Source organism: Chenopodium quinoa, unplaced genomic scaffold, assembly GCF_001683475.1.
Source record: "Chenopodium quinoa cultivar QQ74 unplaced genomic scaffold, ASM168347v1, whole genome shotgun sequence".
Lineage (NCBI taxonomy): Eukaryota > Viridiplantae > Streptophyta > Magnoliopsida > Caryophyllales > Amaranthaceae > Chenopodium > Chenopodium quinoa.
The window spans coordinates 116,626-130,764 of record NW_018742810.1 but is presented as its reverse complement, the minus strand read 5'-3'; the positions used below and the strand labels follow the sequence as shown (position 1 = coordinate 130,764).

The window sequence follows — 14,139 nt, the reverse complement described above, 5'->3', positions numbered from 1 at the left end:
ATTGCCTGGTTATACACTAGCTACATAATTTTAATTTTTACAAATTAGGTTTTGAAGACTTCTTTTTGTGTAAATTACATTCATTTTTAAATTACTTTTATTACTCCATAGTCCATATCTAGGATGTGTAATGAACTAATTATGGTAATAATTAACAAATGATTTATCTAACACAACTAAGAACTAGAGAAGATTTTTAGATATGTCCCTCATTTTTAGAGTGCAAAATGCTACTCGTAGTTGAACATGTAGCATTTAATTTTTTACTGTTATATTGATGATAAATTTCATTCACAAAATATCATGGTTAATGCAAATGTTTAACGCGTGCTAAATATACATTAGTCATAAGCCAACTACTCGTACTTATTAACCGTAGACAAGATATAATAGTAAACATCAACATAAATATATTCATCTACTGTACTAATAAGAATACTTTAGTGCTGCTCCAATGATATGGTAATGTTACAAAAATATAAACAACAAAAAGCAATGATTTATCCAACATTGATGAATGGTAGAAAATACGAATAAGATATTGGAATTCAACCTTCACATCAATTATCATTATTTTCAACCATGTGACCTGATAAATTCTCAAAAGAGGAAAGACTCAAATTAAACTTCTTAATATATTAACCTCTTGTAAATAAAAGAGTATAATTTGTTCAAATCTATCAAAACAAAATAAAATTAATACAGTAAATTTATTAACAACTTTTGAAATTAAGAAATATACAAGCGCGTGAATGAAAAACTTTAAAGATGAAATTACCTAAAACTATAAGTAGTACATATGGATTGCTCTCTTAAGAAATTGAATTAATTGTCTTAAAAGTACAGTTGCATTGTAAATTAACAAATTGTGTAAAAAAGGCAAAAAAAGGAATGATCAAGAATTTTTTTAATTTGAAAGCAAACCTGAAATATCACTGTTATAGCTAGTGTTGAGTGTTAACTTAGGATTTTTGATAGAACAATGTATACTACAAGAGGGGGGGTGAATTGTAGTGTATGTAGACTATGGTAAATTTTGCGGAATTAAATCTACTACTAAGAGAAAAGACACTGAGATAGGCAATGAATAAATTCACTATGTAAAAATGATTTACAATCACTAATACGTTGCCTAGACTCAAAATCCGCGAGGAACTCAAGTTACCCAACTGTGATCCCTCAATCACAGTTTCTCACACTTTGTGATTCTACTCCGAATCACTTTTACAGTGTAAACAACTCTCTCAAGTCTCACACTTTACAACTCTCACAACCCAAACCCAATTACACAATGATTACAAGTATTTCCTAAAGAACTTAAGAGACTAAGGATGGAAGGAACTTCTCTTTTAAACACTTTGAAACTCTATGCTCAGAATACTTAAGATTGTTTTTCCACACTTTCAAAACTTAACGTTGATCTGTTTTTATAAAGAGAATATTCAAGCTTCCATCAAATTCCCACTTCCCCCTTAATCCCACGTTCTTTTTGGCTGAGAAGTTGGGATGTAGGCAGAGGAAATTTAGGAACATGATTTCCTTAGCTTGACTCCCAAGTTCAACGTTCTCCTTAATACTAGGAGCCAGTATTTACCAAGTCAAAAAAATCAGTTATTCAAAAAGATAATTATTTAATAAAAAAGATAATTATTTATTTATTAATTAAAAGATAAATAATTAATTAATTTAAAACTTATCTTTTTAAATTAATGAATTATTTATTTATTTATAAAATCTTTTTAAATATTTTTCAAAACTGATTTTTATCACTTCCTTAAATTAAGGGATATGAAAACTGTTTTAAAACTTTCGTTTAAAACTTTCTGAGTCAATCGTCAAGTTCCTTCGGAAACTACAGGTTCCTTCAGGAACTTCGAGTTTCTTCTTAATTCCTTCCATTCCTTCCAACACTTTTGTTTCTTAAGCTCGTACACTGAGTAACTAAGTATATAGAGTTGTGAGGACATCTTGAAAGCTTGCATTCATCATCAAGTCTTCCAAACTCTGTTGTTCCTACTCCGGAACATGTATTTGTGTACCTGAATCTTTCTGTTCAACCAAGACTCATAAACATCATTAGTCAGAGTTTGTTTTATGTAAGTCAATCATCAAAATATTAAGGTAGTCAATTCAACAATATTCCCCCTTTTTGATGATGACAAACAAAAACAAACTCGGTTAAACAAAACAAACATCCAAGCAATCAGAGTAACCAATACTTAAATAAAACAATTAAATTATTTAAAGCAATAAAATAAACTAAGGATAAAGAAGTCTGCATCATTCATGAAATTAATAAATTGTAAAATTTATACCTTTACTTAAATGATGAAGACTTGAAGGGAATCGGTTTGAGTCCAGCTTTCTGAGTTTGTTCTTCTCTTCCCCCTTTTGACATTATCAAAATGATAGAAAGAGCATGCTATATATAGTACTAAACTACGGAGGGAGTAGTAAATCTGAATTCATGAACGATTAAGCATGCGCACACAGTTCATATGCAACCAAAATGAAAACATCAATTTCAAAGACAAACTTAGCCAGTTTAATACAAACCGAAATAAAAACAAAATAAAGTGTTCAAAACAAGCCAAACAAAATAAAATTGAAGGACAATATCACTGTTTAATAAATCAGAAGAAAGAGTGGGGTAGGTTTGTTTTGCAAAGGGCTAGGAAATGGTAGCAGCTTCATGGTAAGGTAACATCCTTGATCGCATCGAGAATGGTCTTGTAACAACTTTGCTTCACTTTAGATTTGAGTTCCTGAGCCGAGGAGTCCATATAAGCATTTACTTTATCTTCCAGAGAAAGCATCTGAGTTTGCAGCCCCTCAACTTTAGTATCCAGGTTATCCACTTTAGAAGAAAGGTTAGTTACACTTTGTGTAAGTGTAGTGGACAAAAGCTTAAGTTCCTCCTGGATTTGCAAGAAACTTGGACCAGAGCTAAAAGCACTGAAGCCGAGACCAGAAGTACGAGGCTGTGAAGCAGGTGGAGAAGGTGTGGTTTGGTGAGCAGGGGATGAAATTGGAGGTGGGGATGGAGTTTCTTCTGGAACAGATGAGGAGGGACCCTGAGGAACTTGGATGGAAGTTCCTTCAAAAACTTTGGTTGAATCATCATCCAACTCAACAATAACAAGCTCAGATTGCAGGGTTCTGGGTTTAGATGTAGCAAGTCTGATACTTCTCCTTCTTCTTCCTGTTACAGGGGTGTGTTTGACAGAGCCCCCAATTTCCTGAAGCAACTCTTTCATTAATTTAGTTTGATCATCCTCTTCCTCCTTCTCACTCTCACTCTCTTTTTCTATTGTATCACTCTCACTCTCTTTTTCTATTGTATCTTTCTATTTTTCTTTTTCTCCTGCTTCCTATGATTCACCTTCTGTTTTCTCTCCTTTGCTACTCTTCTTTTCTACTGCCCCATCACTCTTGTCTTCTTCGACCTCTTTGTCACTATCTTTTTCTGTTTCTTTCTCACCAATTTCTTCTGTATTTTTCTCACTATCTTCCTCTCTCTTTTCTCCTTCCCCCTCACTGTGTTCCCCCTCAGACTCACTTTGCACATCAGATGCAAAACAAACATTCCCATGCACCACTTTTAAATTCATCTTTAACAGTGATTTTTCTTGAAGGATGTGTTCAGGCTTGAGAATGTAATTCTCGGTTTGTGGCAAAGGAACTTTCAAATCCTTAAACACAATTGTCAAAAGGGAACCATAGCGTATGTGTAAGTCGGGAATGCAATGGTCCAGGTGGGCTATCATTAAAGCAGGAAAGTTAATACTAATACGTACTCCGTTTCTAACAGAGTTACAGTACTCTGTTTCTGGGAACGAGGAAGAATTCCTCTCCAAATAATATTGAACAATAGTTTATGTAAAGAGGTTAAGGCTTTGTGGTTAGTTGTAGTAACTTTTGGGTTTCCACCAATAAATTTGATAATTTCGGTTTCATTGTGGCCATCAACGGTGTTTTTGGATTTGTTTTTGACATAGGTTCGATATCCAAAATTTGGGGTTTTGAACAATTTATCCAAATAAATAGCATCAAACTCAATATCCACACCACTAACGGTAGCACTACATACACCATTAACGCAAGTAAAAGAGGAGAAAAATTCATCCATCAACTTAGGGTAAATTTGAGATTTTGCACACGAATCCAACATGTAAATCCAATCCAAAAGTTCCGAAAACTTACAAGCCTTGCACCAATCATGGTCAATTGCGTACCCAAGTAGGAACTTTTCGGTTTTTCTTTGTTGGGTTTTTAAGGACGAGGTGCGAGGAACCTTCTTCTTTCCTTTTTTCTCCTTTGATTCTTCGGCTTTTCTTTTTGGTTCCGTCGTGGTGTTCTTTCTGGATCTTTGGTCCATTGGATTTGAATTTAGGTTGGTTTTCATGGTTTGAGATGAGTTTTGAGGAAAGAGTTTGGAGGTGAGGAAATTTCAGTGAGTGTATTGGAGAAGATGAAGGGTTTAATGGAGGTGACGGTTGAGGTGAATGGGTTGCGTGTGGTAAGTGGGGTGAAGTCAGAGATGAATGATGGTTGAAAGTTTAGTGGGGTAAGGTAAAGGATTTTGTGATTTACTTACAATGATTAAGATAAAATAAGAATTAAAGATAAAGATAAAAAATAAGATAAAATCTAATTGAGAAAATAAAAAAATCTTTTTGTTGTTTTGAAATTTATAAGATAAAATTAATAAAAAGATAAAAATTGAAAGATAAAGAAAATTAAAAATTACGAAAGAAAAAAAATTCTAGTAAGTTACTTCAAAGTAAAATACTGGTTGACCTGTACAGAGCTTATCACAAAGGAACTTGGAAAATAATATGGCTTAATTTGTCTTCTTCATCAACATAATCACATGATCACACACTCATTAGAATTACACACTCTTTCATTGCAAGATTCGAGATTATGTTTTTCACACCAAGGTTATATATAGCAATGCTCAGTCGTTTCACTAAGACATACCTTGGGGTTCCAAGAAGAACTGCTCAATTCAGCTTTATCATTCCGAGTTCCAATCGCATCTTTTCGAATTTTTCTCTACTCAAAGGCTTTGTTAGAATGTCAGCAATTTGATATTCATTTTGTACAAATTCTAGTTTAATAGAGCCTTTTTCCACATTGTCTTTTAGAAAATGATGCCTAACATGAATATGCTTTACACGTGAATGATGTACTGGATCTTTTGATATGTAAATAGCACTTGTATTATTACAGTATATTGGAACACATTCAAGAACTATGCCAAAATCACGTAATTGTTGTTTTATCCACAACAGTTGTGAGCAACATGCACCAGCTGCTACGTATTCTGCTTCTGTTGTGGCTAGAGCAACTGTATTCTGTTTCTTGGAACTCCAAGAAACTAAACAAGATCCTAGGAATTGGACCATACCTGATGTACTTTTTCTATTCACCAAATCCCCAGCATAGTCGGCATCGGCAAATCCAGTAAGATCATATGTGTCACTTCTTGGGTAGAATAAATTCAAGTCGTCAGTTCCTTTGAGATATCTCAGTATTCTCTTGACGGCTGTTAGATGCGATTCTTTGGGGTTTGATTGGAACCTAGCACACAGACCAACACTAAAAGAAATGTCAGGTCTACTTGCAGTTAAGTATAGTAAGGAACCAATCATACCTCTGTACTTTGTCTAGTCCACACAAGTTCCTCAGGGATCTTCGTCTAACCTAGAGTTAGTTCCTATAGGAGTGTGGTTAGTCTTTGCGCTGTCAAGGTTATACTTTTTCAGGAGTTCCTTGACATATTTTTGCTGATGTATAAATAATCCTGATTCTGTTTGTTTGATCTGCAGTCCTAAAAAGAAATTGAGTTCCCCCATCATGCTCATTTGGAACTCACTGCACATCAAGTCAGCAAAGTACTTGCACAAAGATTCGTTAGTTGCACCAAATATAATATCATCAACATAGATCTGCACAACTAAGAGATGAGTTCCTTTAGATTTTAAAAACAAATTTTTTATCAATTTTTCCTCGTTTAAAATCATTTTCCAAAAGGAACTTGGACAGTCTTTCGTACCATGCTCTTGGAGCCTGTTTTAGCCCGTAGAAAGCCTTATCAAGTTTAAAAACATGGTTTGGAAAGTTTGGATTCTCGAATCCAGGGGGTTGATCGACGTAAACTATTTCTTTTAATAAACCATTCAAAAACGCACACTTTATGTCCATCTGATACAGTTTAAAACCCATAAAAGTAGCAAAAGATATTAAAATTCTAATAGCCTCAAGTCTAGCAACAGGAGCAAATGTTTCCTCAAAATCAATACCTTCCTGTTGGTTATATCCCTTTACAACCAACCTAGCCTTATTTCTTACAATTGTACCATATTCATCAAGTTTGTTTCGAAAGACCCATTTTAAACCTATGACCTTTTTATCTAGTGGCTTAGGTTCAAGATGCCATACCTGATTTCTTTTGAATTCATTAAGTTCCTCTTGCATGGGTATAATCCAGTCAGGGTCTTCTAAGGCTTCTTTATGGTTGCGAGGTTCCAAAGTAGATAGAAAAGCATTGAAGGCACAGAAGTTCCTCATTTGCGATCTAGTTTGAGTTCCTTTGCATAAGTCACTAATAATTTTGTCCAGTGGGTGTGACTTTTGGTGCTTCCAAGGTTTGGGCTGGAAGGTTTGGATAGTAACTCGACTATTCTTATTTTCTGAGCCAGTTGCTTCTTCTTCAGTGATTTCCTCTTGTGTTATTGGTTCCTCGGCAGGTTCTTCAATCCGAGGCTGTTCTGTCGAAGGAACTTCAGTTAGTATGTCGAGTTCCTTCTCCGGATTTTCATGATTTTCATTTACTCGAGTTGGCTGTTTATTTGGAATTATTGCATCTTCTTCTTGTTCTTGAGAACGTACTAGACCAATTTCAAAGTCATAGTCCTCGTGTTCCTGTGTACATGGAAGTGGATTAGTTTCATCAAATATAACATGCACACTTTCCTCAACACACATAGTACGTTTATTGTAAACTCTATACGCTTTACTGTTAGTAGCATATCCAAGAAATACGACTTCATCACTCCTTTCATCGAATTTCCCTATGTTTCTTTTACCATTATTATGTACAAAACATTTACAACCGAATGCTCTAAGATGAGATATCTTCGGTTTTCTGCCTTTCATCAGTTCATAGGGTGTCTTATTCAATATAGGCCTTAGCATGACACGATTTATAATATAACAGGCTGTATTCACGGCTTCTGCCCAGAAGTTTCTTGGAAGATCGCTGGCTATTAACATGGTTCGAGCCATGTCTTCTAAGGTTCTGCTCTTCCTTTCCACAACTCCATTTTGCTGTGGAGTTCTTGGAGCTGAGAAATTATGACTTAAGCCTTGTTCCCTGCATAAATCATCAAATTTAAAATTCTCAAATTCAGTGCCATGATCGGATCTAAGGTGTATCAGTTGATGACCTGTGAACTTTTGAATTCTCCTGGAAAATGTAACAAACTCGTCAAAAGTCTCATCCTTAATAGACATAAAAATAACCCATGTAAATCTAGAATAATCATCAACAATTACTAAGACGTACTTCTTTCCACTTCTACTTTGAATTCTCATAGGACCACATAAATCCATATGAATTAACTCTACGGGTTTCGTGGAACTCACCATCTTCTTGGATTTAAAGGATGTCCTGACCTGCTTTCCTTTCACACAAGCGTCACAAATTTTGTCACATAGGAACTTGATTGAAGGAAGTCCCTCTACCAAGTTCCTTGTTCTTAACTTATCAATCAAAGAGAAACTTGCATGACCAAAACGTTTATGCCACAGTAAAGGATCATCCTCAATGACACTAAGGCAAGTTAAGTTGTTCCTCGGAACTGTATTGAGATCCACTGTATAAGTGTTTCCTTTCCGAGTTCCTTCCAGCAAAACTTTCCCAGTGTCATTCTGAATGATACTACATTTTTCAGAATCAAAACTTACAGAGTTTCCTTTATCACAAAATTGTGATATGCTTAATAAGCTGTGTTTGAGGCCCTCGACTAAAAAAAACATTATCAATAGCTTGGGAACTTGACCTTCCAACTTTTCCTACGACAACAATGCTGCCTTTCTTGTTATCACCAAAGGTCACTGTTCCTCCTGTATAGGCCGTCAGTGAGAGAAATCTTGATTTATCTCCTGTCATGTGCTTGGAACAACCACTATCGAGGTACCATTGGTTGTTCCCCCTCACTACGACCTGCAAAAGAAACTAAGGGTTAGATTCAGGAACCCCATCTTTCATGGGTTCCTTTGTTGATACAGCAAACGCATTTTTCTTTTGCCATACATAAGCTATATTTTTAGTGGACTAAGTTCCTTTCTTTTGCAATCAGTATCTTTGTGTCCTGACTTGCCACAGAAGGAACACACAGTCTCACTAGGGAGTTCCACGTACTTTTTCTTTTTACCACTATTCTTCTTTTTGTGGTTGAAACCCAAACCCTCTGTCCTTCTAGTTTGAGCTTCGGATATCCACCTTGGAACTCCCATGTGGATTGCACTTTTGTTGTTTCTAGCTCTTTCTAAATCCTTTTCAAGGGATTCATTTTTGTCTTTAGTAACCTGCAATTCTTTTTTCAAAATTTCAAGATCATCATTAAAGGTTACTAAAGGCAATTGAAGAGCACTATTAGAATCAATGTTAGTGCATAACAATTTATACTGAGTCAATTCAACATTTAACATGATATTTTCATTTTTGACTCTTTCCAGTGTTTCTTTAAGCATAGTGTTTCTATCTAGCAAATCAAAGAATCTTCCCTGAACATCTGTTCTTGAACTATTCAAATATTTCATATGATCCTTATAGATTTCTAGAGCTTTTTCATTTTGTCCAAGTTTAAGACATATTTCTTTATATTCATCCAAAGTTTCTATGAGCAAGGAAATTAATTTGTCTTTTGACAGGGATTTCAGAAATTTAGGTTCGAGATTTACCTCCTCTAACTTTTTAGCAGACTCACTGTGTTTAGCCATCAAACACAGGTTTGCCGTCTCTTCTTCCGTGGATTCTTCTTCATCCTCGGAACTTGTGTCTCCCCACGCAGCTATCATGGCTTTCCTGTAATCAGATTTTGAAAAGTTTGGAGTATTAGATTTTCCGTGTTCCTTCATTTTGCCTTTTCCTTTTTCTGATTCCCAAATAGGGCATTCCTTGATGAAGTGATCTGTGTTCCCACATTTGTGGCATCCTCCATTTTCCTTGGAATATTGGTTTTTCTTGAAGTTCCTTTTCTTTTGGTCACCAAACCTTTTGTTGCGGTACAACTTTTTTAGCTTCCTGACTAGCATGGCAGCTTCTTCCTCTCCAGATTCGGAATCCTCTTCACTTGGTTGGACAACCTTTAGAGCAATTCCTCGGCTCTTTGAACTTTCTTGGCTTTTGTTTGATAGGTGAAGCTCATGAGTTATTAAGGAACCTGCAAGTTGTTCAAGGTTGAAAGTTGTAAAGTCCTTTGATTCCTGCAAAGCTGCCACTTTGGATCTCCACCGTTCATCTTCAGGAAGACTCCTTAGAATTTTGCGTACCTGTTCATCCATAGGAATAACTCTACCAAGAGAAACTAATTCATTAGTAATATTTTTAAAACGAGTAAACATTTCTTGAATAGTTTCTTTTGAACCCATTTCAAAACGTTCATATTTAGAAAGCAGTATATCAATTTTAGAACGTTTAACTTCATGAGTTCCTTCGTGGGTTATTTCTAGTAAATCCCATATTTCTTTTGCTGTTTTACATCCCATAACATGAGTGTGTTCATCTGGCCCTAAACCCCAAACTAGGAGTTTTTTAGCAGTAGCATTAATCAGTTTGAAAAAGATTTAAAAACTGGGCAGATATTGTTGAATTGACTACCTTAATATTTTGATGATTGACTTACATAAAACAAACTCTGACTAATGATGTTTATGAGTCTTGGTTGAACAGAAAGATTCAGGTACACAAATACATGTTCCGGAGTAGGAACAACAGAGTTTGGAAGACTTGATGATGAATGCAAGTTTTCAAGATGTCCTCACAACTCTATATACTTAGTTACTCAGTGTACGAGCTTAAGAAACAAAAGTGTTGGAAGGAATGGAAGGAATTAAGAAGAAACTCGAAGTTCCTGAAGGAACCTGTAGTTCCCGAAGGAACTTGACGATTGACTCAGAAAGTTTTAAACGAAAGTTTTAAAATAGTTTTCATATCCCTTAATTTAAGGAAGTGATAAAAATCAATCTTAAGTATTCTGAGCATAGAGTTTCAAAGTGTTTAAAAGAGAAGTTCCTTCCATCCTTAGTCTCTTAAGTTCTTTAGGAAATACTTGTAATCATTGTGTAATTGGGTTTGGGTTGTGAGAGTTGTAAAGTGTGAGACTTGAGAGAGTTGTTTACACTGTACAAGTGATTCGTAGTAGAATCACAAAGTGTGAGAAACTGTGATTGAGGGATCACAGTTGGGTAACTTGAGTTCCTCACGGAACTTGAGTCTAGGAAACGTATTAGTGATTGTAAATCATTTTTACATAGTGAATTTATTCATTGCCTATCTCAGTGTCTTTTCTCTTAGTAGTAGATTTAATTCCGCAAAATTTACCATAGTCTACATACACTACAATTCACCCCCCCTCTTGTAGTATACATTGTTCTATCAATTTTCTTCTTACTCTATGATTACCAATAACATAAGCACACCAATAAAGAAGCATTTTCTCTAATCACTCAAACTGAATAAGTGGGTGTCAAGTCCTAATTGCAGCTTCAAAAAGATTATGCTAATTAAATTTCTAACTAACACCAGTAATTAAGTGAAAAGCAGCCTTAACTACCACTATATTCATCACTTACTTAGCCTTTGATTGTAACTCAGAAAGCAATTTCTTTTTTTTTTTTTTTTTTTTTTTTTTTGAAACAAACTCAGAAAGTAATTAATTTAATTACATTAGAATTAAGAGAAATCATCAACAGACCTTAACCTTTTTAATGTCCCCCTTTTTTTTATTCTCTTTTAATTTTAAAATCTACTTTTATTTTCATAAATTACTTTTAATTAATAGTCTAAACATTAGACCGACTGTTGATAATTTGATATAAATTATCATGAATCTTTACAATATTCTTTTCAATTTGTTTCATCAATATACATCCATTTAATCAAGTTTAGTGATCCATCATTTAAAAGTAACATTATGTTTCATTAAGAGTTTTAAGATTTTGTTCCATTATGTTCATTACCAAAGAAACATCTTTTTTTAGATTAGGGCCCTTCTTGCTCTCAAAGATGACCAATTAAAAAAATATTTTCAGTGTACTTTTGAACATTTAACCAACTTTTAGATTTTTATTAGGGACCATTTTAGATAAGTTAAAAAATACATACATTCAATTCGTACATTCAATTATAGGAAAAAATATTTAATAAAAAATATTTTTATTAAACATACATTCAATTCGTACCTCATATTTTATATTAGAGAAGTTAACTATTAAAATTATAGGAAAAAATATTTAATGTGATTGAGAAGGATTATAAATGAAGACGGTGACCTAATGAAATATTTTCCTAGGAAATTAATAAAGAAGGGAATAAAAATCCAGTAGTATTTCATAATAATAATGCAAAATCAACTACAAAGTATATAATATAACACGGAGTATATACAATTGAAAAAAAAAAAAGGAGATGAATAAAACATCTATTAACATTATTATTATTTTTATTATGAATTATATACAGCAAATATATTATAAACATTGCATATATAGGCTTAACATGGATCAACAGACATTATTGTAACATCTGTTTCCTATAAACATGGGAGCCTCTTATGGCACAGAATTGGCGTATTATATTTTTAACTATGATAAAATACAAATATATTCCGACTTACCTAAAAATAAAATTCACCAAATAATGCATCATTACTATAGCAATCCATGGACTTTCCTCCTTGATCTGTGTCCATCAACTCAGGTAGTTCAATTTCACTCCAAAAATCATCATAATCAACTTCATCATCATGATGATCAAGGTCGTAACGATCAGACGGTGCACATCCACTCACTTTCACCTCCACCACCGCGTTGGCTGCCTTCGCGGCTGCAGCTTGGATATCCCTAGGGGCACATGAAGTTGGCCGTGGTAGAAAATCTATTTCCTCAGGGAAATTTAGTTGGGCCTTGCAGCCCTTTAAGCAATGGGCCGCTACGTCATAAGCACGAGCGGCCATCTCGGGTATTGGAAATGATCCGAGCCAAATTCGAGTCTTTTTCCGAGGCTCTCGGATTTCCGATACCCATTTACCCCAACGTCGCTTCCTGACCCCACGGTACACCGGGTGCCTAGTCCCCGTCCCTTGGGGTTTACTTGGCGAGTCCGGAGACGTGGCGGGGTCATCAAATTCAGCACTACATTGTGGTTGCTCCATCTTGCTATCTAAGGAGTGTAACAAAGCAATCAAAGTAAGTTAACTTTTGGTGGGTGCACTAGACTTACTAGTAAGTTGTACATGTTGTTTGGAGACGTTTATATCAGGCTTTATATGGAGTTTTGTAGTAGGAAACAGTGAAATGACGAAAATACCCTTTGCATGTTTTAAATTATGCGTTCATAACAAAAGGCAATACAACAAAAGTGACGTGGGACCCACGCGCGTCAGCGCCACAAGAGGTCAAATTAAGTGGGGGTCCCCCATAATAAAAGGGTATTACCAATTATAGTTGGAGCAGTGATTAAATTGAAATATATGTGGCCTCTAATAATAGGGTAATGAGATCGTTAGAGGAGACAATTTATGTTTGGTAATAAAGTGTATAAAGTTTTAGGTGGCATGTGCTCAAAGGGTAGAAAATGACTTGGTGCCCCTACGACCGTGGAACAAGGGCATTATTGGTAATCGCTTTCAATCTTGTACGAAGGTTTTTTTTTTCTAGGGAGGAGGGATTGGTAAGGAGAAGGGTCATGCCGGGCCTGAACATCTCACAAGTCCTCTTGGTTCGGGTTAGGCACTTTGGGAATGAGGAGGAAGGGTAAGGGATCGGAATCCCCACCCAAAGTGCCTTTAGTGGGGTTTGATCCCAAAACCTCATAATTGAAAAATGCAAACCTTATCACTACACCAAGCTTTGCTTGGTGGTTATATATTTGTATGTACTCGTAGATTTTTTTAGAGTTGTAATTGTACAATTAGATTAGATTCATAAAAAATCATCACACAATTATTTATGTTCCTCTCTCATCATTGGTCACCTCACATATTATAATGTCTGGAAAATTTAATTTATTTAACAAGTTTGTCTAAATTATTTGAAAAGTTTTGAATTTGATATAAACAGCTAAATTGTGGATTGATCAAACTTGAATATTCGGTGTATAACTTTTAGTATTACTTTCAATAATGTTCCTCGTCTTTCAGAGAGTACATTTGTTTTTGCAGTTACACCAAGTTCATTTTATCAAAGGTGTAGTCCGTACTAAAAATCTCATGCATGATTAATTACGTAGAGAAGTGCTTTATGATATAATAATGGACCAAAATTAATGGAAATGTAATGATTTTATGATCTCTTAGATGATATGTTGGGTATGTATATGGAATAAAGTAAGGGTAATTTCGAGTTTGGAAATTTCTATATTTGGTGCCTTCTAACAAGTGGTTGAAGAATTCACAAGTTAATAGGAGGTAGACACGAGATATTGGTGACTTTAATTTGTTTCTCCTCTCTCTCTTCTTTATTGGGGAAATTTAGTTTCATTTTGGAGATTTTAATTGGTTTGTATTGAGGTTACTTTGGTGATATGGGTGATGATTTTGAGAGGTAATGCAAGTTCATTATCACAAAAATTAAAGATGTTAGTTGAAATACAAAAGCCTACACAAAACAATATTTGCTCCAACTAATATATTATTTGGAAAATCGAGCTTTACCTATAAATTGTGCTAACTTGAATTGATTGTGACATGTGTTTTGTAATCATTCATAATTGGTTACATACTTCAAATTTTAAGCTTAATTAAATATTGTTAATCTTGGAAACAAAGGTTATTTTCAATTTGAAGCTAACTTACTAGAAGAGGACTTTTTCATGTAGGAAATATCTGGTCTTAAATATAACATCTA

The 14,139-nt window shown here is 34.6% G+C and overlaps 1 protein-coding gene across 1 annotated transcript; it reads right to left on the bottom strand.

Annotated features, from left to right (window-relative positions):
• Positions 1-11,549: 11,549 nt before the first annotated feature.
• On the bottom strand, positions 11,550-12,515 carry LOC110725036 (ethylene-responsive transcription factor ERF023-like). Its single transcript, XM_021904514.1, has one exon. It carries the CDS (start codon positions 12,444-12,446, stop codon positions 11,910-11,912), a length of 537 nt encoding a protein of 178 aa, XP_021760206.1. The 5' UTR covers positions 12,447-12,515; the 3' UTR covers positions 11,550-11,909.
• Positions 12,516-14,139: the final 1,624 nt, after the last annotated feature.